The 17,367-nt window shown below is 39.7% G+C and overlaps 1 protein-coding gene and 1 long non-coding RNA gene across 2 annotated transcripts; both read right to left on the bottom strand.

Moving 5' to 3' along the window:
* Nucleotides 1-72: 72 nt before the first annotated feature.
* LOC311081657 (uncharacterized protein) lies at nt 73-11,372 on the bottom strand (the record flags this gene model as incomplete). Its single annotated transcript, XM_084112267.1, has 3 exons — nt 73-1,323; nt 10,546-11,105; nt 11,219-11,372. The coding sequence occupies 3 exons, from the start codon at nt 11,370-11,372 to the stop codon at nt 1,198-1,200; spliced, it is 840 nt and encodes a 279-aa protein (XP_083968393.1). The 3' UTR covers nt 73-1,197.
* Nucleotides 11,373-11,600: 228 nt separating this feature from the next.
* Nucleotides 11,601-15,758, bottom strand: LOC311087956. The gene is made up of 2 exons (XR_014607401.1): nt 15,584-15,758; nt 11,601-14,405 (listed from the first exon to the last, which is right to left on the bottom strand). It is a non-coding gene; the product is annotated as an uncharacterized lncRNA (long non-coding RNA).
* Nucleotides 15,759-17,367: the final 1,609 nt, after the last annotated feature.

Raw genomic sequence — 17,367 nt, 5'->3', positions numbered from 1 at the left:
CTGACCCCTCCCCCTCCCCCTCCCATGGCCCTTCCCCCTCCCATGGCCCTTCCCCCTTAAAGGGGAAATGAAGCAGTCAATCAAGTTTACATGATTTACAAGATGGATTTCCACTTTAATCAACAATTATATAAGAAACATGACAAATGTAAACATATAAAAGAAAAAAAAGAAAAACCGTTATATCTTTTGCTGCCAGGGCGCTGCCATTGTGTGCAGTATTCTAACGTGTGACGTCACGGGGTTGGTTGGCTTTAATAAACCTGGCTGAATGTATTAATATCCCGACATCAAACTGTCTACACCACGGAGTTTTGACCGCGAACAACTAATGAAGTCTAACGTTAGATGTTATATACAGCAGATGGACTCTGACACGGTGGGCATCGCATTACAACAGCCGCACGCGTTGCAACTTACCAACCCGCTCTTTGCCCAAAACCACCACCGGCTGTTCGACATAACAACGTAACTTACCACTGCTCGGTTCCCACGCCGTATCGGCTCAAATGCATATATTAATACATGCTAACTTACATGGTGCTGACAAGAGACATGAATATGATGGCAGACATCGCGAACAATGTTTCCATGTGCAGTTTGTTAACGTTAACGTTAGACGTCGTCTTTTTGTCTGGTACTAATAAACTCCACTAAAGTTAGCTAAACACTAAGTTAGTGTTAGCTAGTTCATGCTTACAGCTGTTAGCTAATAATGACTGTACCTAACGTTAGTTGTTCGCGGTCAAAACTCCGTGGTGTAGACAGTTTGACGTTGTGATATTAATACATTCAGCCAGGTTTATTAAAGCCAACCAACCCCGTGACGTCACACGTTAGAATACTGCACACAATGGCAGCGCCCTGGCAGCAAAAGATATAACGGTTTTTCTTTTTTTTCTTTTATATGTTTACATTTGTCATGTTTCTTATATAATTGTTGATTAAAGTGGAAATCCATCTTGTAAATCATGTAAACTTGATTGACTGCTTCATTTCCCCTTTAAACCCAAACAGAGCTACAGCACTTAACACACACACACACACTACCAGAAGTGGATCTAACGCAGAGCCTCCTCAATCAAGCAGAGTTGAACACAGAAGTGTTCAGAGACTCGTTGTGAAACCTGTAAACCTGTCGAGGCCCGTGAGAGATCCAGCACAGGCTCCCTGATTGAGTGTGAGCTTCTCCCGCCTCTATAACTCGCTGCGAGAGCGAGAGATGCGCGGGCCCTTGCGGATCTCTTTCCTCTTCTCCTCCTTCCTCCTCCTCTTCTCTTCCTCACGCAGAATCTTCTGGAAGGCTTCGGCCGTGTGCAGCACCTGAAACACACACAGACTCACTTCAGCACAACACAGTCACACTGAAGTTCACACATTAACAAACATGTACACTGTAGAACAATCAAGTAGAAACCAAAGCAAAACAGTCACTATAAATCTAAGGGTTATTTATTATTACGGTTTATTGATTGATAATTTAACAGGAGATTATACAGAAGTCTTTAAACACAATCTGAGTTTATTTTAGTGACTGATGAACATCATCTGAAGCTCTGCTGACTCCTACTGGCTCCATCTACTCACTACAGCCCATCAAACACACTGATTTTGTCCAATAAATATTTTAATATTTTAATATGAATTAATAAAGTGCATTAAAACTCATTTTAGATTGATTAGTTAGATTTTGTTATCAATTTAATTTAAAATTAGTAAGTTCAGACTGTATGGGGCGCCGTTTGTAAAGCGGCTCACGCTGAAAATAACAGCAACATTTTGTCACATTTAGCTTCAAACAATGTTTAAAAAAACTGGTATGAATTTTTTGACGGTCACTTTTTAGCACATTTACAACAATATTTGTCAACGTAGAGATATTTTAAATAGTTAAATCTAAATATTAAATGTTACACCTAAATGTTAAAAGTTAACAATGTAGACTGTTCATGTTTTCATACATGTGATTTTTTTTTGTTATTTAAAATGTTTTTTTTTTTTTTTTTAAGTTAGATATTTTTATTAATTTATTTTAAAATGAGTATATTAAGACACATTTTTATCAACTATTGGAGTAAATTGAGAATATTTTTTTTCATATTTAGAATTTTATATATATACATACACATACACACATATATATATATATGTGCAAAAAATACATGTACAGTCTGAATTTTATATATATATATATATATATATATATATATATATATACACACAAGTTGAATTTGCTCAGCGAGTTACTCTGGTGTCTAGTAATGATGCTCATTAAATATGCCCCTCGATCTGAGCTGCACCAATCACAGCGGGTTATCTGATATAGGCGGGCCAGAGGCGAGCTAAACAGAAGACGACAGCGCTGTGACGTCAAAGTCATTAGTAAACATTGCAAGATGCCTATGGATGAACACCAGTTGTTTGAAACAGCTTTGGCCGCTATAATGAACGAGTTAGACTTGGCTTTAGAGGAACAGAAGACGGCGCTCGAATCGTTCCTTTGCAAGAAGGACGTTTTTGCTGTTTTGCCGACCGGATACGGTAAGAGTCTAATCTACCAGTTAGCTCCGCTGGTAGCGTGTGGGGTTTATTGTTATCCAATTGCGTGCAGTGAGATTTTCAAATGCATGCTTGGTGCCGCCCCTCGAACTGGATTTCCTGGCTAAAAAAATCAGTTTTTGATTAGCTGGTTAGATTATGTTATTAATTTGTTTAAATCAAGTTAAGACTGTAAATGTTTTCAAATATTTGAGCAAAGTGGGAAACAAGTTTTTAGAATATTTTTAAAAATGAAAATTGCTGAAATTAAATTGAGTTCAATTTGAGCTATAATGTAAAATTATAAAGAAAAACAACAGTATTACATTTAATGTACATGTTAATTTACTAGACACACACACACACACACACGCGCGCGCACACACACACACACACACGTACTTCCGCTCAGTTTTCATTTTCCTTCAGTACGTCGTCTGGGTTTTCCGTATTTTCGTGGGTTTTCTCCGGTAAATTTTTTACCGGTCCAATCAGCGTACAGAGGGAGTGGCTGAGAACGATGATGTTGAGGTCGTGCGCTAGTTTGAGTTGAAGTTTAGTCAAGACCAAACGTTAGCGATTGGTTATGGCAGATCCAGAGTGACTCTGGGCAGATCCAATAGTTTTAAACTTCAACCGTCTTCAAGGAAGTTAATGCTTGTCAATGGAGAGTGGCCAGACTCTCTGTACAAATGAAATGTACACGAGTCTGGTAGGACCAGGCTAGGTTCAGAGTACACAGCAAAATCCCCAGAGTTAAATTAACTCTGATCAGAGTATATACCGTATGGTCCTACTCTAAAGAGTGTTTAAAAAGTTAATTGTATAATTCAGTGATTAATTAAGTGAAGATTGAGCATTAGTGATGAACACCTGCTGTTAACAAGCAGAATCACTGAAGGAAAGAGAAACAACAAGAACAGAAAATAGAGAAACACAAGAACTACAACTGACTTCAACCAGATTTTTTTTATCCTGAAAAAACAGCTATTTCCGATATCTCTGTTTCATCACTATAAGCTTTTATTACATTTTACAACATGCGCAGGATAGATGGAAGTCTGATAAAAAATGGAAATTTTATGTGTTACGTCCATGGAAGTATTGTTTTTCTCTTGTGCATAGGTTTAAGGTCATTGCAGTCAGTAAAGCTGCATGTGTTCTGCACACCAACACTGTAAATACCAATTTAAATTTTGTTTATTGTTTATTCTTAATTGTTTATTCTCATTTTTATGGGGAGTGTTAAACTGATAGCCTGACAAGCCAGACCCACATCAAGATGTTGGGTCTGGGAACACACCATCGGCACGGCTCAATCCGAGGGGTGGGATAAACGGTTGTCTTTCAAATTCCCTCTGCACGCAATAGGATAACGCTACAACCAACCAGAGCAAGGAAGAAGGTGACGTAGTCCGAACACATCTACCTTTTTTAAGAGTGACTTTCAATGCCGTTCTTTGTTCTTCTCTCAAAGAAAGTCTTCCAGAGTCGCTTCCAAAGCCGATTGGAAAGACTGCTGTTCGCCAGAAGCAGCAGCGCTTCTTTGTTTTCAATTAGCAGGAAATTCAGGGGGAACTGTCGCAACTCTGCCATCATTATGTTAAGCCCGCCCACCGACTCTATACACGATGTGATTGACTTGACTAGAGTTGTTTTTTCCAGCTCGCAAGCCAAAGGAGAGTTGCTAGACCATCAGTGTCTGGCTGCAAAATAAAATTTGCTGCCGCTAGGGTGCGTCTAGATTTCTAGGCTATTAAACTGATGGAAACAAGTTTAAACCGAAAGCTTGGTTTTCAATTAGCCCATTATAAGCCCATTATAAAAATTAATGTCTTTTCACTCTTTTTTATCAGAGTACAATGATTAAATTTAAAGGCCCTTACCACAGGAATTAATAGTTTAGGTAAGCATTTTTAAAAAATAAGCTTGGCAGCAACTGTGTGGAGAGATTTATTACCTGTAGGTGTGGAAGGTTGATCTTTAGTGAATCCAGACAGATCACAAGAGTAAAGCTTCTTAGAAAACAAAAACAGCACAAAAAATTTATAAACCGCACTCTTTAAATGAAACATGTCGAGGATTTAGTCAAAAGAAAAGCTGAGAGAACAGCAGCTGAAGCGTTTAGATTTACTTTAACATCAAATGCTCTTCCTACAGTTAGTTTACCTGTTCTGTCTGTTACCTGTAAGAGAAGGAGCCTGATATGTGCACAACACTCAATAAACATGATCAGACTAAAGCCCTATTCACACGGGATAAGTATTACCTGGTGACCTCTAGTAATTTGTAATAATTGCGGAGGTTGTCTGTGATCTTAATCACGTGCGAATCGGCCATGTCTGTAATTTGTAAAGTAACAATTCCCCCTCAAATGACCTACCATATTTCGCCGAACACCGAGGTCCCGTGATAATATTAGTCCCGTGCGAATGGGCATCTCTGTGATTTGGAGGGGTCGTTTATAATTTTTTCAAGGTGTTCCTGTGCTCTTTTTTTTATACATCTTTCGCGAAGAATGGACGCTGTGTTGGAGTCTTTTGATAGTTGGTTGCTGGGTCATATCGCTATACACCATGATATGATAGAACTATACAATTTGCAGAAAGAGAAAGAGATAAGTGAGTCATTTCGAGTAAAATCACAGGCTTCGTTTATCCTGTGCTAATGCGCCACACGAAATTCAGATGTGGTCGGGTAATTTCTAAATCTCACGACGTCCCCAGATAATACTAATCCAGTGCGAATAGGGCTTAAGTGTGTACCTTGTGTTTTAATTAAGACACAGGAAGAACATGAAAAAATATCACTTTTCTGCAGGGACGGACTGGGGATAAAAAACAGCCCTGGACTTTCTCCTAAATAGGCCCATCATCCGGCCATTCGCCCCTAGCCGTGCGCGACAGACACATGTCCTGATACTATGCCACAATACTGTAGCCTATCAGACAAGCTATTCACAGCAAGTAACATCTCAAAACCAATGATGATAATTGGGGTTGTGTTTATTAATGAAGCCTCAGCCTTCAAATAAAAACAAAAATGTACAATGCCATAAAATAGGCTACAAATAATGAAATGTCACTGGCTACAGAAACCCCAAATTACACAAACTTGTAATTATGAAACATATAGTTACTATATACCACCAGGGGTGAGGGGTCTCCAACCTTTTTGTGTGCGAGGGCTACCTCAAGGGATAAAATAATCTAGAAGGGATTTTTATTTGTTATACTCCAATATTTATTATACATATAACATGGTGGTGCTTTTTTACTTTTCACCATCATATGCAAAATAATAAAATATCTTGATATTCTGGTTCAGACTTACAAGCGTTAAAAAAAAAAAATAATAATAATAAAAAAAAATCCATCTATTTTTCTATAAACCTATTGTATGTGTTATCAAAAACAGTAGCCCAAATATTTAGTATAAATATAAATGCAAAAATAAATAAATAAATGAACTGCCATAACTGCCATAACAAACAAAAACACTAGGCTACTACTTACATTTAATACATTTATACATGACTAGCCTATATTAATATAACAGCATTGTTAATATGAATATATACAGGCACATTTCTGCCAAAAAAAGTTTGTTTTACTAAAGTTAATTCATAAGTTGTGGAGTGAAATGTCTTCTAACTGGTTTGTTCTTGGAACAATGTTTCTTCTGTTTTTTTGCGTCAATGTGTTGAGAATATCAGCGCTGTTTCATCTTTTAACAAGCTTAAATCACATAGTCATCTGTGGGTTTATAATAGAGATAGATAATTCTGCGCTGAATTGAACTGCTTCTCAGTGGATCGCGCAGCTCTGTGTAATAATGTTCGCTTGATCGAGATCTGCTTTGGCCGCGATCGCTGTTATTTGGCCGAGCTGATGCTCTGCGCTGCTCAGATCAGAGAGTTTTGTTCCGCTTTTTTTTTTTTTTTTTCTTTCAAGTTTTGCCATTTGATGTTTCTCATATGCAACGCAAATGACAGCGTATAATCAAAGAGAGTTGGGTAATTTTGTAGAGGCAAAAGTTCAAATTGAAACGGTCTAACCCTTCAGTTGAAAAGGTCGCAAAATGATACCATTTATTCGAAGTCTGGAACCCCGATGTACAGTGGATCGCTATTGGGGCTATTTATAGAATGTGTTTAGCGGGCAACTCACAGGCACCAGGTTGGAGACCGATACTATAACTTAACTATTAAAATATAATGTAAGCAAATTTAAAAGTGCAGCCTTATAAAACTAACTTTCTGTTAGTTGCTAGTAGGCCGACTCTTCTTCCTCAGTTTTTTTTTTACACATATAGCCTATAATTAAGTGATCGTATTAGTGCCCCTGCTGTTGGCTGTTCATATTGCTTTATTAGATTTTTTATTTTTATTTTTTTTGCCGACGGCCCTCGGTTGGACGGCCGTTCTGGACTTTTCCAGAACGCACAGATTGTCAGTCCGTCCCTGCTTTTCTGTTATGTGGAAAGATAGGACCCAAAAGCGAAATGCAATAACAGTCTCTTTAATTATGAGAGAGAAATTCTTTTTCAGATAAATAACAGAAAAGCAGCCGTAAATGCTGATGCTCCAATAACATAAAGCAGAAAGTCTCTCTTTAAATGTAGACAGCAGCAAACAGTCTGAGAACAGGATCCGGCGGGATCTGTCCTCTGATCTCTTAAAGAGTGAGCGGCAAATGGTTGGAGAGATGAATGCTCTGGGCGTTCGTCAGCAGCAGGCGGGCTGGACAGAGTGCAGAGCAAAAGGTTAGTAGCCTACCGAACAGTAGTGATGTTACATATGACACTGAAGCTTCGATGCGCGTATCACATAAGCGACACAATTTGTAGTGAAGCCCCGTATCGAGGCGTGTATTGGTTTACTAGAGTCACGTGATCGATGACAAACGAAGCCTCACTTTCTGACCAATCACGTGCGCGTTTCGCTTTGGGTGTCAGAAGGCTCGAACTTCAGATCGTATTTAACGAGTCATTGTTGCCTCTGTCTGGTTGATATTTACAATTATTGATATTGACATTTAATAACGACGATCCTATCAGACAATGTCCTTATTCATTGTGTGTGTGTGTGTGTGGAGAGAGAGAGAGAGAGAGAGAGAGAGAGAGAGAGAGAGAGAGAGAGAGAGAGAGAGAGAGAGAGAGAGAGAGAGAGAGAGAGAGAGAGAGAGAGAGTAGGCCTACATTAAATCTTATTGAATCATAAGCTTATAAGCTATTATATTTTATTGTCACACTTTAATGGGAAAATGAATTTATTTAATGAACAAATCAAACACAAACATGTAAGGCTTTTATTTGTATACATAACATTGATGGAGTGTGTTGTGGTTGCTTCATCTGCCAGAGCTTCTAACACAGGCTTCTGGCTGCTTTATTTTAAATAAGCACCAGATGGCGCTGTTCTCGACACTCTCGAAGCTTTGAATCTTTTCCCGGAACAGTCAGGAGAAAGCCTCAGTGATTCATGAGGCTTCATTTCCCCATCCCTACCGAACAGACCTGTGCCAGGCTGGATGACAGATCGGACTCGGACAGGACAGCTACAGCAGGTCGGGAGAAACCTCTTGCATGAGTAGAGTACGAAATAATCTGGCAAAGAAGCAGGGAAAAGGGGAAGCTAGAAGTAGCAAACATAATTAGAGGGAAGAGAGAACAGGTGTGAGAGAATTAGCGTGATAACAAGTTGCAACTAGAAACAGCTGAGGGTGAGTGAAGCTGCGTGAGGTTAGGTGTGTGTGTGTGTGTGTGTGTGTGTGTGTGTGACCAGAAGAGGGAGACAGAGAAGGATACCAGGCAGATTCATGACATTTTCTAAATTTTTGGGGGGTTTCCTTGCTATAGCTAGCTATATGCAGGAAGGAAATAGACTTTGGAGGTGAGAACTTTTTCTCTCTCTCGAAAGGAGATTTCAAAGAGCTTTGGTCTTTTGGGCTATGAATGAATAATACACTTTGATTTTTTTTCTTCTACTTTCTTTGTCTCTGTATTTCTTTCTTTTTGGCCAATGTACTAATACAATTAACTAAGACTACTGATTTTCTTCTTTGCCTTCTATTTGGCTATTTCCAAATGTGTCTACTTTGAAATTTGTTTTAGTTGATTTGGATTAGAGGAGAAATTGTTGTGTGATTCACAATGGGGATTAAAATTAGTCCGCTGTTAATCTCCAAAAGATAGAAAATAATATTTCTCCCTTGCAGATTAAAGGGAAAGATTCTTAGAGTTTCCCACTTCCAGTCTGTTACAAGAAAAAAACAAAAAAACAGTCCTCACAGACTGAAGGGAGAGTGCCCCAACCCCTCCCTCCCAGAAATGAAAGCATTCCAGTCTGCAATGAAGCCACTAAAAACAGATTGTAGCCTACCCTGATTTGAGAAACGCGACTGCTTTTTCTTTGTGGAAACGTCAGACAGATTTAAAATTCATCCTCTTAATATCTCAGAAGTGATGGCAATTTGCAAAGAATTACCGGATTCAGCCTGATCTCCACATCATTATGTGTCGGTATTGAAACGGTTAACATACAGCAAGGTTTTGCAGGAAGAAAGCTGAGATGCAACAGGCTAATGGGAACCAGATGTTTAGGCGCTCTGATGGCTACGGACCAAAAGCCCCCACCTTACGCTCTTCCACTCAGCAGCAACAGAGCCGGCCCAATGGAGCCAAATTTTTAACTGATTTCAATGAGTCCTTCCAATGAGTCAAATGTTTTGCCATTTATTGAATTAAATGTTGATTATAATTAGTGGTGGGCTGTTTTCGGCATTAACGTGCTGCGTTAATGTGAGACTCTTATCGGCCGATAAAAAAAATATCGCTGTTAATCTATTCTCAAAGTTGGGTTGGGAGCTGGGTCTATACCAGGGCTGCCAACCTTTGAGTTTTGCTTGGAGTGAGATTTTTTTTTTTTTTTGATAAGGGGGGGGGGATGTAAAAACAAATATTGCATCACAATAAGTGTAATTGTCAAAACATTTGGTAACTAAATAGAATTTTATGAAGTTTAGTGACAACATGTTACAATGTTTACATTGTACAATGACTGGTATAGGATACAGTTTTTATTATTGCTTGACAAAAATTTCAAGATTTCAATTCCATTCTTGTGATTTGATTCCGATTTTGATTCAATATTGACTAATTTGGATACATGTTTATTTTAAATTTTATTTAAAAAAATAATCTCACATAATGCTGTAAACATAGAGGGCCCAATCTGCTGGTATTATTAAAAATAACATTAAATTAAATATAATGCAGTTTTTGTTATAATAACAATTATTTAATGACATAAGTAAAAATATAATAAATATGTAATATAGTGCTCAGAAAAATCTCCCCTCTAGCTATTTTTTCTATTCAGTTAACATGCTATGGTCGTTAAATGGCTTTCCTGAGGTAAATGTAATGTTATGTGACATAATTGTTCTCCTGCCCGTCTCTGACACTTATGTTTCCTGCAGCTTTCTCCATTACGATCATCACAGGAAGTGCTCTCATTGACGATTTGCCTGCAACTGTGCTGAGACATAACATATCTGATGTCAATCCTAAATTGTGGGCGGATGACATAGGATGATGTAGGCTATCATGTACCTCCCCACAGGGCAAATTTTGACAACCAATAGGCCTGTGTTTCAAAAGCAATACCCGCTTTCAAAGGAAAAAGAGGAGGGAATTAAACCCCTTATTGATCAATTACTGGCTCAAGGCATTCTGGTTCGCACTCATTCACCTTATAACACATCAATCAATCCTATCAAGAAAGCCAGTGGTTCTTGGCATTTAACGCAAGACCTGAGAAAATTAATGATTTGATAAAACCACTCGCTCCTATTGTTCCAGATGTACAGACTATAATTAATTCTATCCTTTCGGACCATGAATTTTATTCTGTTATTGATTTAAGTTCCGCCTTTTTCAGTATTCCTGTTGATCATGAAACTCAGCCACTGTTTGTCTTTTGTTTTCAGAATTGTCAATACATACCAGACTCCCACAAGGGCGATCGTTCAGGCGGCCACGGTGGAGACGACCAGGGCGGCGCAGGCTGTGCAGGTGACCAGGACAGAGACGACCAGGGTGGAGCAGGCGACCGGGACGGGGCAGGCCCTTCGGGCGGCCATGGCGGGGACGACCAGGGTGGAGATGATCCTTCGGACAACCATGGTGGAGACGACTCTTTGGGTGGCCATGGCACAGGAACAGACACCGGTTCAGGAACAGGAACAGACACCGGCTCAGGAACAGGAACAGACACTGGCTCAGGAACAGACACTGGCTCAGGAACAGACACCGGCACAGGAATAGGAACAGACACCGGCTCAGGAACAGACACCGGCTCAGCGGCCATCTTGTCCGGAGACACAGGCTCAGCGGCTGCCATCTTGTCCGGAGACACTGGCTCGGCAGACGTGACGTGAACCATCTCTGGATCGGCAGATTCTGGGGAGGCGCCGACAGGGCAAGCAGCTTGGGGACGGCCTCTGGAATGACAGAGGACTGCTCGGGGACGGCCTCTGGGCGACAGCGGGCTGCTCGGGAACGGCCTCAAGGTCATTTGGGAGGCATAAGGTCTTCCTCCTCCACCGCTGTCTCCGAGAGCGAGGGGATGCTGCTGTCTTTCCGGAATCCACAGGGGCCGTGGCAGTCTCCTCGGGACCTCCTGGGAACGCTGCAGCCTGCCTAACTGGAGGACTCCTTCTTCGGTCCAGAAAAGCAACAAACCTCCAGAATGTCAAGTGCTCCAGCCCTGCCATTGTCCAAACATCGACAGACTCCTCAAGGGCGTAGTTAAAAAGGTCCTTAAGGGCCATCTCACCCAGCCCCAGCCCCTCTGCAGCGGAGCTGAACTCCAGGGCAAAGTCTCTCACATTCGTCCCCTTCTGACGAAAGGAACTCAAGGCGGTGAACTTTACAATGCGTTCATAACGCAGGCAGGAAATAGGAGAGGCTGGTGGCTGGCGTGAATCCTTCCGCTAAATCCTCATTGTGGCTGGTTCGTTCTGTCACGGAATGGTCAAAAAGTGGAGAGAGGATTCAAGTGCAGATAAGGATTTTTATTAAATAAATAAACAAAACAAAACTACAAACAAAAACCTCCCCATGGGGGAAAACTAGACAGGCATAGGTCAGGAACATAACACAAGGGAAACATAGACAACGAACCAGCACAGGACTGCAAACACAGGGAGACTAATGCCTGGTTCAGATTACACAATTTTTTTGTCTGTTAGGATAGTCAGTAGCCGCGTTTCCATTACAGATTTGCGCAAATGTTTTGCGCTATTATCTAAATATCGATAAAAAACTATTGCGAAATGACGGCGTTTCCATTAACCGATGTTATGCGACTAAAACGTCTTTTTTTCTCTCGCGATAAGTCATTCCAAAAATCACGGCAACGGACGTTGGTTATAATATCACAGCCACCGCATTAGACATTATTATTATTATTAATTGAAGGAGACGTGGCGTGTTATCCAAGCATTAATGGCAGGGAAAGACCCCCGAACGACACATATAAGGAGTTTCTGGGTGTTTCGCCCTCATTTCTGCTCCGAGGATTTGATTGTGGCATTTCTTTGAGATTTAGAATCCAGTATTCCTATAGGCTAATTATTGTTTCTTTTATAAATTTAATAAATAATTCTGTCTCGTATTCTGTCCAAACGATCCATGTAGGCTACTTTTGTGTCTATTTGTTTTTCCTTTTTTAACCCCTAATTGAAAAACGAAAAATTAATTGGTTGTTGTCTTTTTAAAACGCAAAGTTGAACACCAAAATTTTAATTTGAACTGGCTACACCAACTGCTGCACTTTGTTTATGACTTTTTGCCCCTTTATTAAACATTTAAAATATTCACAAAATTAATATGGAAAACATGTCGATTTTACTGGTTTTCTAAGGCCAAATTAGAAACTGGAATTGATGTATTTCCCGCAGTGCTGAATGAGAAGAGCTATTAATATAATTAATAAACTATTGTTTTCTAAGTGTCGGCTAAAATCACATCTCCATCTCCGCTGTTAAGATGCGCTTTTAGAGAGAAATGCAACTTTCATACGGATTAGCCTACATAATCAGAAGGTATTAGCTTTCGATTCGAATTTGTTCGTTTTAAAGTGGACATTTCAAGCTTTAGCCTACATAGGCTATATTTTGTTTCAGTTCTCGCGCTCCAGTTTACGGAGATCATGAAAGTGCGTCTGATTGGAAAATGCAAGTGTTCGCGCCCGCGCCTCCGTGCATGCAGTGCGCGCTCCACGCTCAGCTTTGTTCCTTTTTTTGCATAAAAGCGTCTTCTAAATATAGCCTATTAAATGTTATAATAAAATAATATAAAATTATTATTATTTGCGTAGCTATACATGGACTTCAAACACACTGCGTCTTCTAAGTCAGGTGACTAAATGCGCAAAAACTGTTTCCATTGCAGTTTTGCGAAATATTCCTTTTTCGAATTGCCTGAAAAACCACCTCATGAGAGCGTAAAAACTTTTTTGCGATAAATGGGAGTTTTTGCGAAATTGACGTGTTTCCATTAAGCGTATTTTTAATTCGCAATTTCAATTTGCGCAATTTGAAGGGTAATGGAAACGCGGCTACTGTGTCAGATTACACGATTTTGACTCCTAAAAATCTTGTCATGTCGTGGACAAGAAACATGTCAGACTACATGTTTTCCGACCAGTCATCGCGAGCCGTTTCACACACTCATTCACTGGCACATACACACGCTCACTCACATAGCTACACGCACTCACTCACACACACACCTGACACACACACACTCACTCACATACACGCACTCTCTCTCTCTCTCACACACACACACACACACACACACACTCGCTCACTCACACATGCTCTCTCACTCACATGCTAAAGTTGACTAAAAAGAGGAATAAAAAATCATCTTTTGGAAATTGAACTTAATGCCTTAATTAAAAAAAATTAGGAAAAATTCAACCTTTAAGGACACCAATTTTCTTTGTGAATGAATAATGTATCGTAAATAAATAAATGTTCTTCCTTAAAATACAGGGTGCATAAGTCTGGACACCCCTATGTTAAATTCCCATAGAGGCAGGCAGATTTTTATTTTTAAAGGTCAGTTACTTCATGTATCCAGGATACTATGCATCCTGATAAAGTTCCCTTGGCCTTTGGAATTAAAATAGCCCCACATCATCACATAGCCTTCACCATACCTAGAGATTGGCATGGGGTACTTTCCATAAGATCATCTCTCAATGCAAATCAAACCAGCTATTAGGCTAACTGAAATAAAACCATGCCAATCTCCATGTTCAATTTCCAAAAGATGATTTTTTATTCCTCTTTTTAGTCAACTTTAGCATGGGTGTCTAAACTAATGCATAGCACTGTACAAGGCAGAAATTTGGTTGATTTGTTGCCTGCCGTATTGACAGAAATGAGAATGTCTCCATTAACAACCACAAAAATGTCTCCATTTGAAATTCTCATGGGTAGACCTTTCCCGACCCCTTGGGTCAGAGGTCGTACTGGCAATTTTTTCCACAGGTGACACAGAGGTGATCATTGCGGATTATGTGGATTCCCTAGTTACAATTTTAAATGGCATAAATGGTGATGTTTCTCTCTCTCTCCCTCTTCCTTCAGAAAAGCCAACTCATCCTTTCGTTCCAGGAAAACAGGTGTTGATAAAGTGTCTGAAGCCCAAGAGACTATCTGGGGCCTTCCATGGTGATTGCTGTGACGAGGACCGGTGTTCTGACCGACCTCCAGCCGCAGTGGATCCATGCTAGCAGAGCTCCATCCCTGGGGAATGCATAAGCCTATGCAGAAGTGGACAATCCAGCACTGATCGAGAGGAAAACGAGGCGTGGAAGGAGAAGAGGAACAAGATTGCTGATTGAGAATTAGCAATAATTATTATTGAATCTATTAAGCTATGTCTGCAAAATTGACATTATACCTGTTTGTGCTGACAAACGTACTTATGCATATACAAGCCATTATTAGCAGTGGTAAAGAAACTTGGTTGAATCAAGAAGTGGCATATGCATTTGCATCTAATATGTGGTGGAGGTTAGCCAACTTCATTGCTAAGTCCAGAGGAAAAACAGGTGACTGTTATGTTTGCACAAAAATGCTACAAAGTGTTTCTGGACCTCATGTAAGTGTTAAATCACCAACGACAGAAGAATTAGTCTGTCCCTTATTCATTAGTATATTAATACTTTTGTATGTTCTCAATATGCTTTAATGACCAGAACTGCAAAATATACATGATTTTGAAGGAAATGTTTGATTGAAGGATTTTTCATGTATGAGAATGGACATGCTGAGAATGATATGATAATTATGTTATATGATAATTATCTTATCAAATGGGCCATTGTTAGAAGTTATAGTTTTCTTCCTATCTCAGTCATGTTCAGAGAACAGTTCTGCATGCTCAGATTCTTATGTAATGCACATCTGGTATTCATTAATGGACCCCAGGTCTCGCCGAAGAGAAGGATAGCTCTTTCTATTGTATGCATTGTGTAGAAGTCTCTGGACCGCAAGGCACCAAAGGATATCTTACCGGATATTGACCATTTATAGATTTGTTATACATCGTATATGATGTCATGTATCGTTTCATTGGATAGAATGGTCAAACTCCCCTTAGTCTTTCACTATATATTCCATAGATAGAGTGTTGTGAGTTTGAGCATTGTCTCCCCAGCTGGTTAATTGTTCATTCATATGCCTGAATAAAGACGAAGACTATAGGCACTTCTTCTTCTAGAATTCTTCATTTCTAACAGTTTTATAATCAAAACTAATAGTTTCTCCCTCTCCCTCCACACACACACACATACACACACTTAAACAGAACTATAATGTGAATCTCTCCCACTAAAGTTACAGTTCATGTATCAGCAGAGGCATTTCCTAAACTTTTATTTAAAGCAAAAAGTCAATTGCAAACCAAAATGAACTGTTTAGAGTTAATACTCTATCCCTAATATACAGATGGTGTCTCTTACCTGAAGCTGCTGGAGCCGTCGCCACCTTCACTGGATCTGACCGATCACAAGTCCATGATAACACTTCACAGATGTGATGGTTTGCAATGGTTTATGCCATCATATCTGCATGAAACACATCTTCTTGTTCAGCTTGAGCTTCATTTTTGTTCTCCTCCTCCCTGTTGCAGTTACATCATCGACTTCCTGTTATTTTCCAGTGGAAGATTCTTGCACAATATTCTTCTTACTATTTTTTTTTTTTAGAACAGTCTGCAAAAGGTCCTTGACTGGTAGTTGAGAGCAATAACAATCACAGAACATTCAGCACAAATTAACTGAGAAACAGCAAGAGTTTGTTCAATAAACTTTATTAATTCTCTCAGTAATAATCTCCCACAGATTCTGAACAGACTTATTCCACTAACAGTCACATGATCAGATCGATAAAGCCCGTATGAAAGCGTGTCGATCGTCTGAAACCCCTCCAGCAGCCGGACAAACTGAAGCGAATCAGCACAGAACCGCATTCACACTGACATCAGTTTGATTCAGATTCATGGTTAAAGAGTTTCTCTGGCAGTGCAGCTCTGATCTGAGGTCAGATCATTAACGCTTGTCCGTCTCACACCGTCCACACAGACAATGGGATAAATATACAAATCTTTAATCAATAATAGTTTCTAAAGAAAGCAGAAAGACATTTTATCACCAACAATTCTCATATTAGACTATAAGGCAGGGGTCTCCAACACGTCGCTCGCGAGCTACCAGTAGCTCGTGGCCTGATTGGAGGTAGCTCGCCAAGGGGCCGTTCACACATCGTGTCTTTTGTGCACTCGAGATCGTTATTTCAAATGTAAGCGCGCGACAAGCACGCTCATAATTGAAGCGACGCACTCATTTTTTCCAGGCGCAGCGAGCCGAGATGAAAAGATTTCAACTTTTCAGAATGCTGCAAGCGCACCACAGGTCATGTGACAAGAACCAACCAATCAGCTACAGCAAGCGTTTTTCGGTGGTGGAAATCCATTAGCTACTAAAATTTCTTTGTCGTTGTGGAGAGCGCAGAGCCCTCTGAGGTCGACAAACGCGCGGGCGCGTTTTGCTGGATTTTCTCCACATTGTAGCACTATAAACTTAAATTACTCCGTCATTTATGGTCATACATAAAAAAGAAATATAAAAAAAAGAGTCTGTGATATTTCTACTTTTGTATGTGTCCACTTACAATCAAATCAAAACATTGTGCTTTTGTAAAATAAAGAAAATAAACAGGGTGTGCGTTCTGCCTCTCCGTCGCGGTGAACTTTTTTTTCTTGAGCACGTCTATAAACTGAAACAAAACTCAGCGAATACTTGTCACACATTTATGAGCCATATACCTTTATAAACATTTAAGTGTGTACTTTTAAATGATCGGATTCAAACTGAAAACAAATATTCTCTGTTTAAGTAATTTGTATAAAACCAACAAGATGTCCAGCTTCTCAAACGCTTGCTCATTATTTTTTTAATTTACCACGCCCACTCGCGCAAAAGATATTCACATGCAAATCTCCACATGGAACGCGATTGCGCTCATTAGGCCTACCTCAAAAACAAAACACCAAAACACTTTACAAGTCTCTGCTTTTAGACGCGCCTGAGCTTACATTGGATTTACATCAGAAGAAGAAGAACGCGATTTGAAGACAAGAAAGATGTAAGGTAAGAAATTCTTACATATTAGTTTGCTATTGTTGCATAAATTTCACATTGCAGTTGAACTGTTGCTAGATATATGGTGAATATTATAATATTTA

The sequence above is a fragment of the Abramis brama genome (genome assembly GCF_963993115.1).
Source record: "Abramis brama genome assembly, chromosome: 1".
NCBI classification, from domain to species: Eukaryota; Metazoa; Chordata; class Actinopteri; order Cypriniformes; family Leuciscidae; genus Abramis; species Abramis brama.
The sequence above is the reverse complement of the archived record's forward strand: the minus strand, read 5'-3'. Positions and strand labels throughout refer to the sequence as shown.